The following is a 16,852-nucleotide window of genomic DNA, read 5'->3' on the forward strand; positions in this document are numbered from 1 at the left end:
TGAAATGTTTATCTTTTTCAAAAGGCTCATTCATAATAATTTGCTAAAAGTTACTTTCTTTTGCCAAAAAAGCTAAAAATAATCAAAATTTAAATTTAAATCATGAGATATATTCAAACTTAAAAACTATTCAAATCTAAATCATGAGATATATGTGTTACAGAACACTATATTTAACAAATTTCTTTGAAAACGTTCACCTCAACACTCCAGGTGAATTCTATGAATTCTAAATTTCAAATTGAGAAAATCCTTTTCAGTAGATTTTTACCCAAGAGAGAACTTATATAATTAACTCTTAAGAAGAATATGTTATACGCGCTCTTGAGTAATGGGACCGCAATAATCCACATGACCATGCCCAGTATCATTATCATCATCATCATCATCCTCAGAGCGTTATCCCAACTATTTAGAATCACATCAAAGACTAATTTAAATAATTATATACAAGGGTATATCTTGTAAGAGCACTAGTAAGTTACTCTCACCAATTTTAAACATGGAGTCTCTCTCACGTCAAAACAAATACATGTTTCCTGTGAAAAACATTCATGTTCCATTGATGACAAATAATCTTAGACTTTGTGCATTATCCAATACAAAATTCATCCTCTGAAATTCTCTCGACTCCAATTGGCGAAGAGAAATGCCTATAAACTTGGCATGCTGATACCGGAAAAAAAAAAGGAAAAAACAATTATGTCTAAGGAACATTCGTATACAAGAGCAAATGTTATTACATTTCTACTTGAAACAATAAATAATGAAAATTCCCAAATTTTCTTTAAGATTCCAGAGAATCTTAATGCAAAAAATACAGCTAGGGCCTGCATAGTGGATTGCAAAAATTACTAACAAGCCTGGCATTGCCTTGACCAAAACACCCTTGCCTCAAATTAGCAGGCAAATTAGGATGGCACAAAAATCCATCATATTCCATGTAAGTTAAACCATTTTTCTCATCCAAGCCTTTGTTTCTTAGAGGACTTCTCCCCATCTCCCTCAAAAAGGTCATTTCCATTATTTGGCCTAATTTCAAGTTCATCTTGCCCATGCTCAAATTTCCAACCGGGAAAGTCAGCTTCAGGGAACAGAGAAGTTGGCCTCATCTTGTAGAATGCAAGTGGAACCTGTTTGATCCTTCTTCCCACCTGCACATATAACTCAAGCTCTCAAATTCATCCAAGGGCACTACTATATTTGGAAAATATGGAAATATAATGCAATGTGACATCATTGCATACATGATTTAATTCTAACTCAGATATATTCCTCAAAATTCATCTTTCATAGACATGAGACTTAAGAGGCAAATGGAGACATAATGCAATGTGAAAAGCTACCGCATCGTTAAATATAGTGCCATACGACCCCGAACTGAAATCATTGATCGCAACCTCAGAGGTTTTTGCTCGAACTGTCAAATCATTCTCAAGCGACAAGACAAACCTAGTATTGCAACACATCACAAAAGAAACGTCAAAAAACAACTTAGTAAAAGTCAATTAAATGAAAATAAAAGGAGACTCAATGCTAAGTCCTAACCAAATGACAAAACAGCTACCTAGAAACAGCAGGACAGTAATGACGACGTAAGGTCTCAACCTCCCATAGAGAACTTCCTGCAATAAAGACCGTCCCAAATAGTACTTGGGCAAGTAGACATGAGTATGTATAATATAATGCAATTTTTTGCATTTTTTTTATAACAAAAAATGCAATTATTTGCATTTCTGTATAAGCTCGTATTCACATTATATAGAGCCCAAAAACAAACATTTTAGTACTATGAACAAAAAGTCACCTATTGATTCAATGAGAGATCCAGGCCAAATATTGTACTTTTAATCAAGTGATATATGACTACCAGAACTAAATTCACTGGATACCTTAATAGACCAGAATCCGAGAACTTCACTTCCAACTCATATATTTGATAAAGGAAAAAAAACACTACTAAGAAGCTAACATTTTTTAAGAACAAAAGGTTTAAGTTTATGCTTGCATACAACTATTGAAATATTACATCACAAAGTATGTGGGCATCTCAACCGTAAGATTGACTGTATTATAGAAGTGCACACCTGAAAAAGCCTCTTCTAGTATATATCGTACTTGTAGTATGTCTGCTTTGTTGTTTGTTTATTCAAGCAGAATATTTTGCAGTAAATGTCGGATAGAATAAAAGTGCTTAAGAACAAAACAAGTTACACTACTTTCCACATGCATGAGCCATGAATCATAGCGATGAACTGGTACTGTTTAAATATTGGAATCCTGATAAAATTAGAGCTTGCTGCCATGTAGAAAATGCACCTATCGTTGCCAATCCACAATCCAAATTTCTTATACATAAGAAGCAATCCATATGAAGGACAATTGTATCAAGTGAATGAATTATACTCATTGCATTTGCCTTCACTGGATCAGTTTCTTCAATCCTGAAATGATCTACTCCTGACTCCCCAATGTATGAATCTACTCCCGTTTTGGAACCCCTTGCTTCATTGTCGATATCTCTTTGTGAAGTATCCAGTTCATCATAAACAGTCTGCAAGTAAAATCTCAACTCAAGAATGGAAAAACTCACAAGAAAACAGCAATTTAACTCGTGTGTGCGTGTTCACATACATGCACATTTAGATTTCCGTAGTTTCAACAACAGCGGACAAGCATCATGTCCCCGCCAGAGACCAAACAGATAAAAATGAAAGTATACTAAATTTAAGCAGCGAGGACAACTCAAAATGCCTCAAATGATGCAATAAAATGTACAAGATCATAGGCAGTTGATGGTTGTGAAAATAGGCAAAACGGAACTTAATCAAAATGTACCTATAAGATGAATTATTTGCATTGTATTCATTACTTAATTTAATTTCAAAAATCCCCCTACAGTTAACAGCTTCAAAAAAAAAAAATTCAAAAATCCCATCAAAGTACACATGATTATGAGTTGGAAAAGTTGAAAAGGGTAAAATACTAATTAATTGATAAGTTAGGTGTATAGCGACAAATTTCAATAGCAAAATACACAATGCTGGATAGGAAGCATAACTTACTGCATCCCCACTTAGATTTATGCAAAATATTAAGCCAGGGAACACATACGATTATAAGAGTATCTTGTGGAAAGTTTCATTCAGCATAATTCATAGAATATAATTGCCGACTCTTGAGTCCACGATATATTTGCAGAATGTTGCAAATTACTGCGATATTACTTATGATTTTACACTTCAAACCATGAATTGCAAGCTGTGAAGCAGACTGAGATACAACTAAGTAATTATCAGTTAGAACCTTTGTATTTGTGCTGCATGAGCTTCTCCAAAATCCAAAATGACAGCCAAACATTGTCAAACAAGAATACTTAAAACTCGCAAACATTGTCAAATAATTTTACCATTGTAGCCCATACTTTTTCTATAGCGACTGTAAACATGACGGGTAATACTAGCCACTGAAGGTACCCAGTAATCCACTCTTGTTTTGGATGGCAAGAGCAGAAATACGGTTGGAAAATAGCCATTCCCAAAAGAAAAACTGTTACTTGAAACAACATGGCAGATTCTTCAAGATATCCTGATTCAAAGAATCCTGAACTTTCCATTTTGTAGGCCGCTTAAGTAGGTCGGCTTTGCGTCACTCACCACCTAGAGAAATTGTTTGGCTACTCATTGTGTGATGAGTCTATTATCAACTTATTATGCTTAAGAAATTTGGACAAGAACACCCCTAATCTTATTCTACAAATTATTTTTTAGGCAGGGATATTTTCCATCTTTGCTAAGGGCAAAGATAGAAATATCTTAGCAAAGATAGAAATATCACAAAATAAGGTGAATATTCAGTTAACATCAGAACCAACCAGACCCATCAGAACAGAAAATCAGTAACGATACTAAATGTGGAGAAAATATCTATCAGTATGTTGCATATGGTTCTTCTATAATTACTTTGGCAATGAAAATGCCCCCATTTAAAAATGATTTCAGGCCTTGGGAGGGAGCATTTCTAAGCCAAAAACCCTAAGAATGAGACTTTGCCATAATGTGAATGGTATAACATATCCCTGTATGAATACAAAGTAAGATGGCCCGTACACACACAGAGAGATTGAGAAACATGCATGCAAAAACAGTAAGGAAGAAATCAAAACATACAAGAGAGACTATGGAACCAAAAAATGAACTTTTACAAATGTTCATATGATTAAAAAGTACTTGTCAAAAGAACTTGAACATCAATATTGAGGACCTTTTGCACAAACATACCCGGTGAACTAAACAATTAATTGAAGGATGTCTTCGCAAAAGATTGTGAATGAGTGCTATGATGACCAATGCGCCTGAAGGTGGTGCAGAAAGTGCTAGTCTACTCAATTTCTTGGCAAATGCAGCAGTCAAGTACGCTGGTAGAAGGGGGGACTTCAAACAAGAATCTAGAAGCTGTAGAACATTAAATGTGAATTATTAATTTAATTGCAAGTAGATAAGAAGCTGAAGATGTAACAGTTAATGAGAATCTAAAACTAAAGAAGCAATATGGACCTTTGACAACATTTAAAGGGCTCTACTAACATAGTCCCATGAAGGTACATGTATTTCCCACACAAAAAGAAAATATTTTGGGGATTTTTTACCTGAAAATTTTCAGATCATTGATTCATCGTGTAGAAAATTCCACCACAAAAATAAAAGGCAAGTTCTTAAAACCCTGGATCTGATCATCCATCAAATGGATTGTACACAAACAATCATTAGTGGGGGGATTGGTTCGCAACATTTTTTTGTGCTCCAAATTATGTTTAAAAAAATTAATCCCATGAGATGAATAATAACATGGTCATTCTGCCCAGGGAACATGCATACAATTTGTAAGCAAAGCTATGTAATATTTTGCCATCTTTAACTGTCCAAAGACCATTTATTATAAATAAAGACACAAACATAAGTTGAAGTTAAAGCAAAAGAAATAAAGCTTCAAATCGATTTCACCTTATTCTTCTTAAACGAGTTCTTCCAAAAGGAATTCCAATTAGAAACCCTTTTTTTTTTTTGCGAAAGTTAATTATTAGTAATGGGTTAGCAATTTTTGAAACTGTAAGTAGTTTTCAAAAGGGGTTAGCATTAGTAAGAAGCGAAACCTAGACCCATAGCTGAGTCACAGGGAGTATTACCACTTTGATCTCAACCCCATTCCTTTCCAATTGGAAAACATTGAAAGGAAAAACAAACAAAAGCAAATTAAAGTGAACGCCTGCTCTAAAACTGTATGACGGAGCAAGTTAATTCAAAATCTACATTTCTAATGAGGATATCATAGCCTTCCCATGGACGAATTCAATTTCTTTCATTTACACTTTAGAGAGAAAACATATTTTGTAACTGCATGGGGGTTTGAAACTAAGGGATTTATGTCATTTGGAGTTGTAGAGAATTCAGGGGTCCTCTAGTCCTTCAATTATTTTATTTCAATTAGTGGCGATTTAAGTCATTTTGTTTTAAGATAAGTTGCATAAAGGGGGAAAGAGGGACATCCAGCTCCTATCATGTTTAACTTTCAAAACTTTAAAAAAAAAAAAAAATGGACTTCCTGAATTATTTGATTGAAGCCTGTAGAAAAGGCTTGTTAGCACCTCCTAAGGTCCCTCCTTCTAAGGCCCTCATCAATTTCTTCCTCTCTTCTCATTTCTTTCATTAAACTCTTACCTCATCCCTTCTTATTCCTGCTTACCTTCTCTTTTCCTAAATTCTTTTGTATGTCATCTTCCTTTGTCCTTTGTTTTATTCTTTCTCATTTCTCCCTCGTCATTTTCTTCTTCTCTATTTTCCCTTATTTTCTTCTTTCTTTATATTTTTTTGCCTTGTGATACCTCTAAACCGTGAACACATCCCATTCAAGGAATCCATCAAAACTAAAAAAACAACCTATAGGTCCTTAAAATTAACCAAAACAAAACTGCTGAAACCTTTAGCCTTAATTCTCTCTAAATTTAACACGCTACTTTCTACACACCATTAATTTCAAAACCCTACAACTAGTTGTGCAGACCAGTGTTTAAACAATCGCCTATCCGGATTGAGAATCGTCGAGGGCGAACAGGTTCCCATAATATATTGGGAACCGGCCATTTCCCCCAGGAAACGGCAATTTGTTGTGGCACATCATTGATTCGCTACAATGGAGTCAGTGATTCCCTCAAGTGGATCAAAATGAACCCCAAACAACATTGAAAGTTTTTTTATTGAGAAGAGAGGTTACGGTGGGGCCCACCATCCCTTGTCTTGATCAAGCTACTTGAGCTTTGTACTCATTTTTTTTATTGGAGAGGGGTGGCCTCTTCTTCTAGGAACATGTGTTCCAATCTTAGGATGGGAACTCACCAATCTTCAAAAAGCCACACATGTTCCTACCATCAATTTTTTTTTATTGGAGAGTGGTGGTCACCTTATCCTCCTTGTGGCATTTTTATAGATGCTTCCTCCCATGGTCTCTCTCGATTTCCCCAATGTGGGACTTTGTTGTTAGGTCACTATGCAAGTTAATTCATGAACATATAAGGTAGCCTAATATTGCCAAATATTACATTAGTAACATCAATCTCCAACACTAGATCACGAAGTTCACGCTAGATAGATAAATAAACGTCCATGCTTAAGTTCCAACTACTATGAAAATAAGCTAATTTTCACGGTAAAATTAATTTATTTTCTAATCTATTTATCTTTTTAGAATTTTTTCATTTCATTAAAATGTTCATGCTAAAGTTCAACCAGCATGAAAATACATGACCATTTCAAAATATCCAAAATGGCCACTTCAAAATATATATTTTCAAGTAGCTCTATCCATTATTCCTCATTGCAAGCATAAATTTATTGATCTATTTTTTTTAATTTCATTAAAATGCTATTGCAAAAATTAAAATGTGATCACAATTTCATTTTCCAAATTCTATATTTGTGCCATACTAATTATTATACCTTAAATCACTTTATTTGACAAATACTTTTTGTCGTAGCTTTTTTTTCTCTCCATTAAATCAAAAGGTCCAAGAGCATGCACACTTCCTTTTTTTCGCTATAAAAATTTGAGTTAGATGTAAATAAGAATTTTTTATATTAAAAGTTATTATAAAATAAAATTTAAATTTATTCATATTTGTTTAGGAAAGTAACAGTAAACTAATAATTCTAATTTTAGAGTATAGTTTATAGTATATATGGAAACGAGATTTGAAATATTCAATATTAAGGAATAATGTGAATTTACGAATGTAAAGGAAATTACATAATTTACATAATTTCGTGACTAATATGATGATCATCTAGAACAACAATTTAATTTTTGATAGTCTAAACCATTACATAGTGCAATGGTCAACAGATATCCGGACAAGGAAACGAAGTCACAAAATTCATGTGTTTTTGAAAAATATTGAAAGTACATAATGCACCACACCCAATTTTTTGGGGAAACTCAAAACAACTATTTTTAGGCATTTCTAGTGATTTTTTTATTTTTTTTTTAGACCAAAACCAGCCAATCCAGCCAATTCTCCTATTCGGATTGCCAATTCACAAATCGACCTGTTATCAGGGTGGCCAATCCGGGTCACCAATCCATTTTTTTCTAACATTAGTGGAGACACTTTTGAATTAATTTAAAATTATTCTACACCATCTTTTCCCCAGGCTATTAAGTTAGATTTAGATTTGATCAGAAAGAATTTGACTCGGCTAATTTTGTTAAGGACAGCCTCCAATTCAATAAGGATTTGAAATCTCATCTCCAGAACATTAAACCAAATGCCTAAATAGCATGTTAATTTACATAAGTTTCTTTATTTAATTTTGTAGATGCTTACGTGCTGAAGTTGTAGATATTTAACCTTGTTTAAATATAAAGTGTTATACAAACGGATTTTAGGATCTTGTGATCAAAGATTAGTAAGTGGTTGATCTCTTAGGTTAAACAACTTCTTTCTCCACCTATTATTCATCTCCAAAAGGATACCTTTTAAACATAAAGAAATCACAATATCTTCTTTTCTTTTGTTTTTGTAAAAGAAATTACAATATCTCACCATAAAAATATATGGGTTTGTACACAATGAGACCATTTATCTTTGGTACCATTTATCTTTGGTACAAGGAGGCCACAATTACTTATAACCCTCCGATGTGAAATCTGATGGCTTAGATGTGTCACAAAGTTCGATAAAATTTCTTTTGAATTTTGAACTTGGTCAATGGAATAAATGCAGCCACCCAAATTCACATCCAATGGTCAAGATTAACTGTGACAACCTTGTACCAAAAGTAAATAGTCGACCACCTTGTACCAAAAGTAAATAGTCTTATTGTATACTTTTCCAAAATATATACATTAGACAATATGGATAAAACAAGATTGACTTGTGTCTCACATCATACAGAAATACCTGAAAAAAATGTGACCGATGTTTTGCCCTGAAAATGGATGGGGCCAACAATGCATAAAGCTTTTTGTAGAAGTCAGGGTATTCTAATCCATGCTGTGTCATCAAAATGAAGAGGCCATTTAAAGCCATGACACTGATAACACCCCCAACTTCATATGATCTTGTCAGAAAATCACTGCCATTTGTTAAGAGTATGGTGTCAGAACCATTCTAAAGGCAAATCCAATAAACTATAGATCATAAAGTAAATATAAATAGCATATTTACCACAGTAAGATAGGATTTGCAAGATGAGGGATGACATCCTGATGTAGTGTAGACAGAACCTGCATGCCAAGATGAAGCACAGATAAGCACCTATGAAAATGTTTGTTTGTACTTTTGTAATCCATATAACTTACAAGAAACCCCTTTTTTATATGGAAGTGAAACTTTCAATGACATGAAACTAAACTGCAGTTCAAAGAATTAAATAGATGCTACCCATCGGCCACCCAGTATACCAACTGTGAATACATATAATGCCCCACAAATAGACAATAAAAGTAAATTCCCTTGTGATAAGTAGCATATATACAAGGTAGGAGAAATAATTGAGATTCTAACCCATGAAATCTGAAGAATAAATGGGGTATGTGTGCCCATAAGACCGGGCAACCATCACAAACAAGCAAAGAAGAAGCAACATCTCGTGCGCATTTTAGCAACAAGTACGCAACAAGAACATGCATGATGGAAACCTATGACCCACAAAAACATTTGAAAGATTTGAAAATGAAAATCAGATTACCCAACCAAGTTGTATAAACGCAGGTAAATAGTGCTGTCATTACTCACACACATATCAAGCAGACTCTTTTAAAGAGAGAGTTTGAAAAGTAGGACTTGGTTTGTATCCCTGATTATGCAGGCCAAAATGTCACAAACAATAAATTCTTAGGACTTGTTAGGGGAGATATAACACAGTGGCAATGCTTCATAGGATGCACAGATACGGCTGTGGAACACAAGTAAAATATCAACATACTGTTATTTACATATGGTTCTGAAGTATCTGACATATGGCTAAGGAATCTATTTTGAAGTATCTTTGCAAAACATAAATTAATCCAACAGCGCAATTGTGATTACAATTGGGGCCGCCATTGTAAAATGAGGGATGCACATAAAAGTGAGGTGAGAAAGTTCCAATGAACGTGTTCCTTCAAACCAAACTTTCCTAAACAGCCAAATAGAAGTTACATGTTTCAATTGCTTGGAAAAGCAGATACTATAACTTCATCACAGAAACAAATAACGCCGCATTCTAAGGTCATAAACTCATGAGCACCTGAGGATCTAGTGTAGTGTAGAAAACTACAGCAGGGAGTTAAATGCCCTATAGTAAGGCCAAACAGATTCACCGATATCACCAAAATAGGCATACCGCAGGGGTAGAGAGGGGTTCATTAAAGCTTAATTTCAATGGCAACTTCTTTGGTAATTCGTGAAATGACACACAAGTCAAGACGACTACCTTTTGAAGCACTAGACATCAAATACCAACACTTCAGACCAGTGTTTTAAAAATCGGCAATCCGGATCAGGAATCACTGGAGAATGAGCCTAGTATATAAAGTATAATAGACCTATATTAATTCGAATAGCCGGAGTAGCTTTGTTGGCTAGTATTTATGGTTGCTGCACTTCATGACCAAGGTTCGAGCCCACTCAAACGCACTCTCGTTTTTCAATGATCATAATAAATAGCACTGGTTGTTTTCTTAAGGAGCTCAAAATAAAAAAATGCACATGGGCTGATTCGATCCACGAACCTCACAAGAAGAGCCACACCATCTAACCAGGAAGCCAATTGGACCTTGTAAGAAATATGCACGTCATATCTTACATCTCTTATGACTTTTTTATTTTTTTCTAGGTTCATTACTTTTTCCTTCTTTTTTTTTCAAACTCTTGCTCGATTGCCAATCCAAACGATCCGGATCACCTAACTGGCCATCTCAAACATGGATTGGTGGGTTGACAATCCACCACACCGCTCCAGGTTTTAAACACTGCTTCAGATATTAGAAGTGCTTGATTTTAGAATTTGTTGTCATTAGATTCATAAGCTCTATAGTGTTCTAGCATGTAGAAACGAACTAATGAAAGGCTTGACTACTAATAAAATCTCCAGAGCGGGCTTGAAAATCTGGTCCACTCTCCATTCATCATACCATCGCCATGGTAATTAATTATCAATCATGTTCCCTTGGATAGTAACAAAAATCAATCACCCAAAACAGAAATGTCTTCAACAATGGAATATAAACAGCCCAAGGCATGTAAACAAGTCTCAGTCAAAAAAATAGGAGACAAAAGATATGAGCATATTGACAATAAAGAATATTGGGCTCCGAGAATAAGATTAATAACCAAGTGTAAGAGGAAAGCGTACAAACTATGATTGACAAGCTAACGACAGCTTAATACAATATTAGCATACAACCGAGGTTACCTTCTTGTACAAATCAAGAGGAAGTCGAAGCCTCAGAAATGATAACCATGCCTTGCTCATTTTTGACTTTATTCTCTTGGCAATAGAGCACGTTGAGAAACCCTGAGAAGAGAAAGAATAATACTATTTACATCATGCAATAAATATCTATTAGATAATATGCAATCACAAAGGAGAAAAGCCATTAACATAGTGTATCTTGCATAACCAATAGAAGAACCTCCTTACATAACGCTGCCTCTCGCTGAGGAACCGCCGTTCAATGATGGAACATTGGAAATTATGGCAAGGCCGCTAAGATCAAGTAATTACAGCAGTTCAAACATAAATACAAGCATACAAGATGTAGGGTGCAAACACACCTGTGCAAACATGACACACAATATACACATGTCTACATATGAATATGTGTGCGCATAAAAACAACAAAAGAAAAGCAATGTAATTATAAAAAACTCATAAAATCTATGCACAAAAGTGCAATAAAAGTAAATCACCTACAAAGAAAAAGGTTAAGTGTGCACACAAACATGTACAATTGTGTGCATGCACTAATATGTGTATTTATCTCAGATAATTGGAGTCACATAGAACTTCGTAGAAGAATAGTGGGTGTGAACAAGTGGCTACTGCATCATAGTGTGCCATGAAAACAAGAATCGTGCAAGTGAGAATACAAGGCACCCATGTCCAAAGATGCAAAATTAAAGTGAATATGTACTACGAAAAATGCTGACTGGTCACCTTCAATGATTAAAAAATCGGCCATGGGTAGGGACTCACTATGGTCCAGATCCTGAGTCACCTTTCCTGACTTGGGCAAGATTAGTTAGGCGGCGGTACTTTAGACTTAGCAAGGAGAGACTCTGGTTATTTCCCAGTCTGACTTGAGCGATTCCTGAGCCACATCTGTGATTTTTTAATCACAGGTCACCATAGATAAGGACCATGAAAATCCCAATAGTTGCTAAGTAGTTTCCATTAAATTCAAGCCAACGTGAGAACCAAGCCTATCCACAGGGAACTTTTTGTAGGCGGACTCAAGCTCAAGTTTGATCGTGCACAAAGGGTGACCTACATCCTATCTGTTTTAGGGGAGGTTCCAGAGATATAGATGGCAAAATTAGATGCCCAAGCAGTTAAACGTGCAGACGTGCTAAATTGCTAGTTGCTACCCCTCAAAAGGGTGGCCTAATTTTAGATTTTTCTTAAAATGGAGCCACTCACAAATCAGGCTCTATTTGCACGTGGCTCCTTGAAAAAAGATGGCATCCAAAGGGGTATTAAACAAGGAGATAGACAACAAATTTAGAGGCACAAAATAGTTGCTTTACACCATAACTATAGAAGAATCCAAATGGTGGTCAAGTGACTCAGGGACCCTTATCCTATCCCCTGAACACTCAGTGAAATTAGTGCAGAACTTAAGAACTCAATCTTTTCATGCATATTCCTTGAACACCACAAATTTCCCTGCCAATGATGATTCATAATGAATGGACACCACTTTGCTGTCTTCACTCCAGACTGCCATACATTCGCAGTCCACAATTTCTTTATTCAATGACACTACCAATTACAGAAAAGAAAATAAGTGTGCACATCCAGTACATATTCCAACCAACTGAGTGTTTGAGAAAACCAAGATAAAAATAACCCGAGGAAGCATGTTTAGACATTATAAAGTGTCTTATTAGTATATGAACAATAAAAGTGATGCATTTATGCAGGGTCACTTGGGGACTCACCTCATCAACTGATATCCCTGATTTTTTAGATGTGTCTTCTGGTATTAATGACCTCAAAGAATGATTAGGCTCTGCAGAAAAAAAAAAGAAAAAGAAAACTAAAACTAAACCAGTGACATAATAAGCCGCAAGCAATAAAACCAAAATGGACCAATGAGCATGAGGAAACAGATAGCAGTGTGTATCATACATTTAACCAGTGGTTCATTTTTTCTAGAAATTAAACCAGTAGTAAGATTCCAATCACCTAGACTGCACAAAGTGATATTTGCACAGAAATTGCTCACCTGACTGGCTCCACATTTCATTTTCAACCCGATCTTCCAGAGAAGGAATACGTGAAAGAATATTATGTATGTTGAAAATGAATACCCCCTCAGATCTTCAGAAAGAATCCAACAATAAGGTCAGAAAGTTATTAAAAAAACGGATTGAGATATGTGATCTCTAAGGAAATACAATATATATTTATGGATACAGGAAAAGCTACAAGAGTTTATTATAACTTGAAATGTTGATGCTGAAAGCACATCAGTTGGGCACAAAAAATTTTAAAATTTTCAGATACAATTGGTAGCAAGGGGCTCCATGGAACCAGCCTCCTGCATCTAGAACTTTAGAAATACAAATAAGAAGCAGTAGTTATATTAAAATAAATCAAATACAAAATGTAAATATATAACACTCTTCTTCTTTTTTATGTTTTTTTTTTTTTTTTTGATAATCTCTTCTTTTTTTTGTTTGGGAACATAAACCTATGACATTCCATATTTGAAAGCTAAAATAATGATGACTTGGATTATTGGGATCATGCAAAGCACTACAGACAAAGTAAATATGCCAAACATGACGTTGAAGGCATAAAATATCTCAGACTCACCCAGAGCCATTTATGTTCTGAGGGTCATCCTGCCAAATCATGCCCATCTTGTCTGCTGCAAATTAAGCATATGACAATCATATTAGCATGTCTTACACTCAATCATCTGTATCCTCGAAAGAGAACTTGTAAAAACACAAACATAAAGGAATTACCATCGCTCTTCGCAGGCTCATAATTCCTAGCAAGTTTATCAAGCCCAATGAATGAGAAATAACTGCACAAATCAATTTTGTAAGTAATGCCAATAGCCGTCACCAAATGTATCTGCTAACAAGGAATTGCTACAAGACAAATTTCTCATTCGAATAGTTGGAAGAATAAAAAGGCTTTTGCATTCAGTAATACCCACTTCTAAAAGACGTTACATATCAGAACTTTCACAGTAATGCAACAAAATTATAAAAAAGACATCTAACCAATATCAAAAACCAAAATAATTAGAACAATCTGATGAGAAATAAAGAAAATTAATGAGCCTTGCCCTGTAAGAACCAACATTTACCAGTAGCCACTGAATCTAATGCATTTGAAACTTCCAAGACACCATCAAGCTGATATTAAATGATGTCTCTGAGAAATGCCCAACATAGATTAATGAATTCCAACAAAATCTAATTCTAGTATAGTTGTCATCAAGGTTAAATTTTACAAGAGGATATATTCTACAGTGAAGCAGAATTATCCATAAGACAAGAGTTCAATATCTTCATAAATGGCATGCAAGTTCCATCCAATGCAAGGCACTCAATATTGTCATTCAATGATCCAGTTAAAGACTCGAAATTAATGAGAGAGACAACCCTTAACCAAAAAATTCCGTGACAAGAACAGGTAAACAAGCAAGGCACAGTCGACAAACCTTTATCTCCTTTTTTGTTTCAATAAAGGACTCTACGATATATATGTTTTGTACATTATTATTGAACTAAAACACAAATAATGCACTAGGATCTGCATCTGATTACAGTAGTTATTCCTCTCTTCTTAAATAATAACTAATTCAAATTCTTTGGCTTTTTATCGCCATTGGTGTATATTTTTTAATTGTTAAAAAATAAATGCCAAATTGAAGCAAAACCCTAAGTCATCCTCACCACCTTCCATGATACATACTCCAGTGGTAAACATCATTACGTAACTTACCCCAAAAAAAAGTCATTATGCATGAATATAGTATTGGTTCCCTATGTTTCATTTTAGATGTTACCATACATATGTTATAGAGATGGAAAAAATAAAAGGAAAAAGAACATATATTTCTCCTAGTCATAATAGATAGACCATACCAGACATCCATGGACTTGAAAAACTTCGTTACAAGCAACTGGACAACAAAATCAATGGATGACGTTGATTGAACCTGCATTTTACAAAGAACCAAAACAATAATCGTTTTCACAACACACAAAGGTCTCATGCACAGTAAAATTACCAAGTCCATCAGGTCAAAATGATATAATATACATAAAAATATAAATCACAATTGAATTTCTAATAGAAATTTTAAAAAATCATAAAAATAATAAAAATAACTTTGGGGATTGAATTCATATGTCACCAGAAACAAAGAGAAGCAAAAATAATTGAAATTATTGGCCTCGGGATAATAAAAGAAAACAATATAAAGAAATCATCTACTTCTGTGCAAGTGCACACAGTACACAAAAAATGAACACATAAGGAACAGGGTTCAAAAGTTTCAGATGAAGAACTTCAATTTTTCGTTAAAAAAAAATGAAGATCATCGATTTGTTTACATTCTTCAAAAAAAAAAATCAACTTTTTGGAATTATTTCAATTTCAGTTATCCCTTGTATGTTATAACTAATCCAATAACAGACATCAAAAAAAATTATTTAAAAAAAAAAAAAAATCACAAGGGGAACTTTACGAACTGAATACCAGAACAATCTAAGAAACTAGATGTCAACCATAAAATTCAGAAAAATAAAATAAATTAAAAACTTTGAAGTCTCGAAATTCTCTGGAACAGAACTTACAATAGCACGAAGAAACCTAAAGTAAATATCTGACCGAAATGCACCCCCTTTACCCTGCCTTGCTAACTCCATAATAGCATCAACAGAAACAACCTGTAACAATAGCCCAGTCAGAAATTAACACTAAACAAAACACAACAAAGAAATTTGCCAACTCAAGAAACAAAAGAAAAAAAACAAAAAAGAGAAAAGGGTAGAGATAGATAAACAGCAACAAACAAAATTTACCCCAAGAGAGAAATAGTAAATACTAGGTAGAGAGAAAAAAACAGAAGAGAGAATAACAAGACAGAGAGAGAAAATGCATACCCTTAGGGATTGCTCCGTATGGGGAGAGATGGAGAGATCAATAAGCACCGAGACAAAGTCGTTGAACGTGGATTTGAGCCATTTCTTGTACACAGCCTCCGCAAACTGCTCTTCTTTACCAGCAGTTCCCGGAAGAGGAACATCAGCTGAAATCCTAGCTGATGAGAGAGAAATTCGAGAGATAAGAGGAGTGAAGAACGATTGCAAGGAGATGAGGGCCTCTAAAGCGTGCCCTAATGGCGAGGAAGGATTAGAGAGGAGAGAGAGAAGTATAGGGGCGTTGTTGAGGTGAGCTTTAGAAGTGATAAGTTGATGCCCTAATTCCTTCACCTCTGCTGAGCTGTATTTACTTCTGGTTTTTGCAGAGTTGGTAGCCATGGCTCCTAGCAAAGAGACCACGAAACACTGAGGAGCCCTCGAACTCGTTTTCGTACCCGCGAAAAAGAACTCTGATGAGCTAATCAAATAATGTTCAGGGGGATTGTGGAATTCAGGGGCATTTTGGGAAACAATAATATAAATAAACCACCCTTTTGGGCCTTTGGATGGAGGATATGCGCTCCTATTACCTCATGTTTACTAGGAAATACCTAAAGTACCGTTAAGTTGAAATGTATCAAAATTTACCCTTTAAAGTTTAAACCTGGACCTATGCGTAGAGAAGGAGAGACAGTGTGTGTGTTTAAAATCACATGTTTTATGATTTGATACACACAAAAAACTGGTTTAGGGCCTAATTATGAATCAATCAAGGATTAATTGAACTAATTGGAGATATTGTTTTTCGCCATTGAAGCTACACCTATTTGTGTTGTGTTATTCACATCAAAGTTTCAAGGGGTGAGGTTTGTATAAGGTAACTTCTATATAAAAGGTGCGCCTTTAATAATTTTTTAGGAGTGTAGTATCCGTGATGGAAACCTTGTGTTAGAAATTTTCTGATGGTCTAAAAATTTATTTTCA

General features: G+C 34.8%; 1 protein-coding gene across 4 annotated transcripts; it reads right to left on the reverse strand.

Moving 5' to 3' along the window:
- Nucleotides 1-535: 535 nt before the first annotated feature.
- EMB2762 (CCAAT-binding factor) lies at nucleotides 536-16,325 on the reverse strand. Of its 4 annotated transcripts, none has more exons than XM_020674293.2 (15): nucleotides 15,890-16,325; nucleotides 15,581-15,673; nucleotides 14,867-14,940; nucleotides 13,733-13,794; nucleotides 13,578-13,629; nucleotides 12,985-13,079; nucleotides 12,698-12,768; nucleotides 10,950-11,051; nucleotides 8,720-8,778; nucleotides 8,453-8,627; nucleotides 4,281-4,454; nucleotides 2,407-2,554; nucleotides 1,568-1,625; nucleotides 1,347-1,452; nucleotides 536-1,154 (listed from the first exon to the last, which is right to left on the reverse strand). In XM_020674293.2, exons 1-15 carry the CDS (start codon nucleotides 16,265-16,267, stop codon nucleotides 963-965), a joined length of 1,839 nt encoding a protein of 612 aa, XP_020529952.2. In that variant the 5' UTR covers nucleotides 16,268-16,325; the 3' UTR covers nucleotides 536-962. The 4 variants fall into 4 exon arrangements, with proteins under 4 accessions (XP_020529952.2, XP_088703476.1, XP_006855701.2 ...); XM_088847350.1 differs by having other exon boundaries at nucleotides 1,568-1,652; XM_006855639.4 differs by having other exon boundaries at nucleotides 13,578-13,632.
- Between the last annotated feature and the right edge of the window lie 527 nt (nucleotides 16,326-16,852).

The sequence above is a fragment of the Amborella trichopoda genome, chromosome 9 (genome assembly GCF_054954075.1).
Source record: "Amborella trichopoda isolate Santa Cruz 75 chromosome 9, AtrichopodaSantaCruz75HAP2 v2.0, whole genome shotgun sequence".
Lineage (NCBI taxonomy): Eukaryota > Viridiplantae > Streptophyta > Magnoliopsida > Amborellales > Amborellaceae > Amborella > Amborella trichopoda.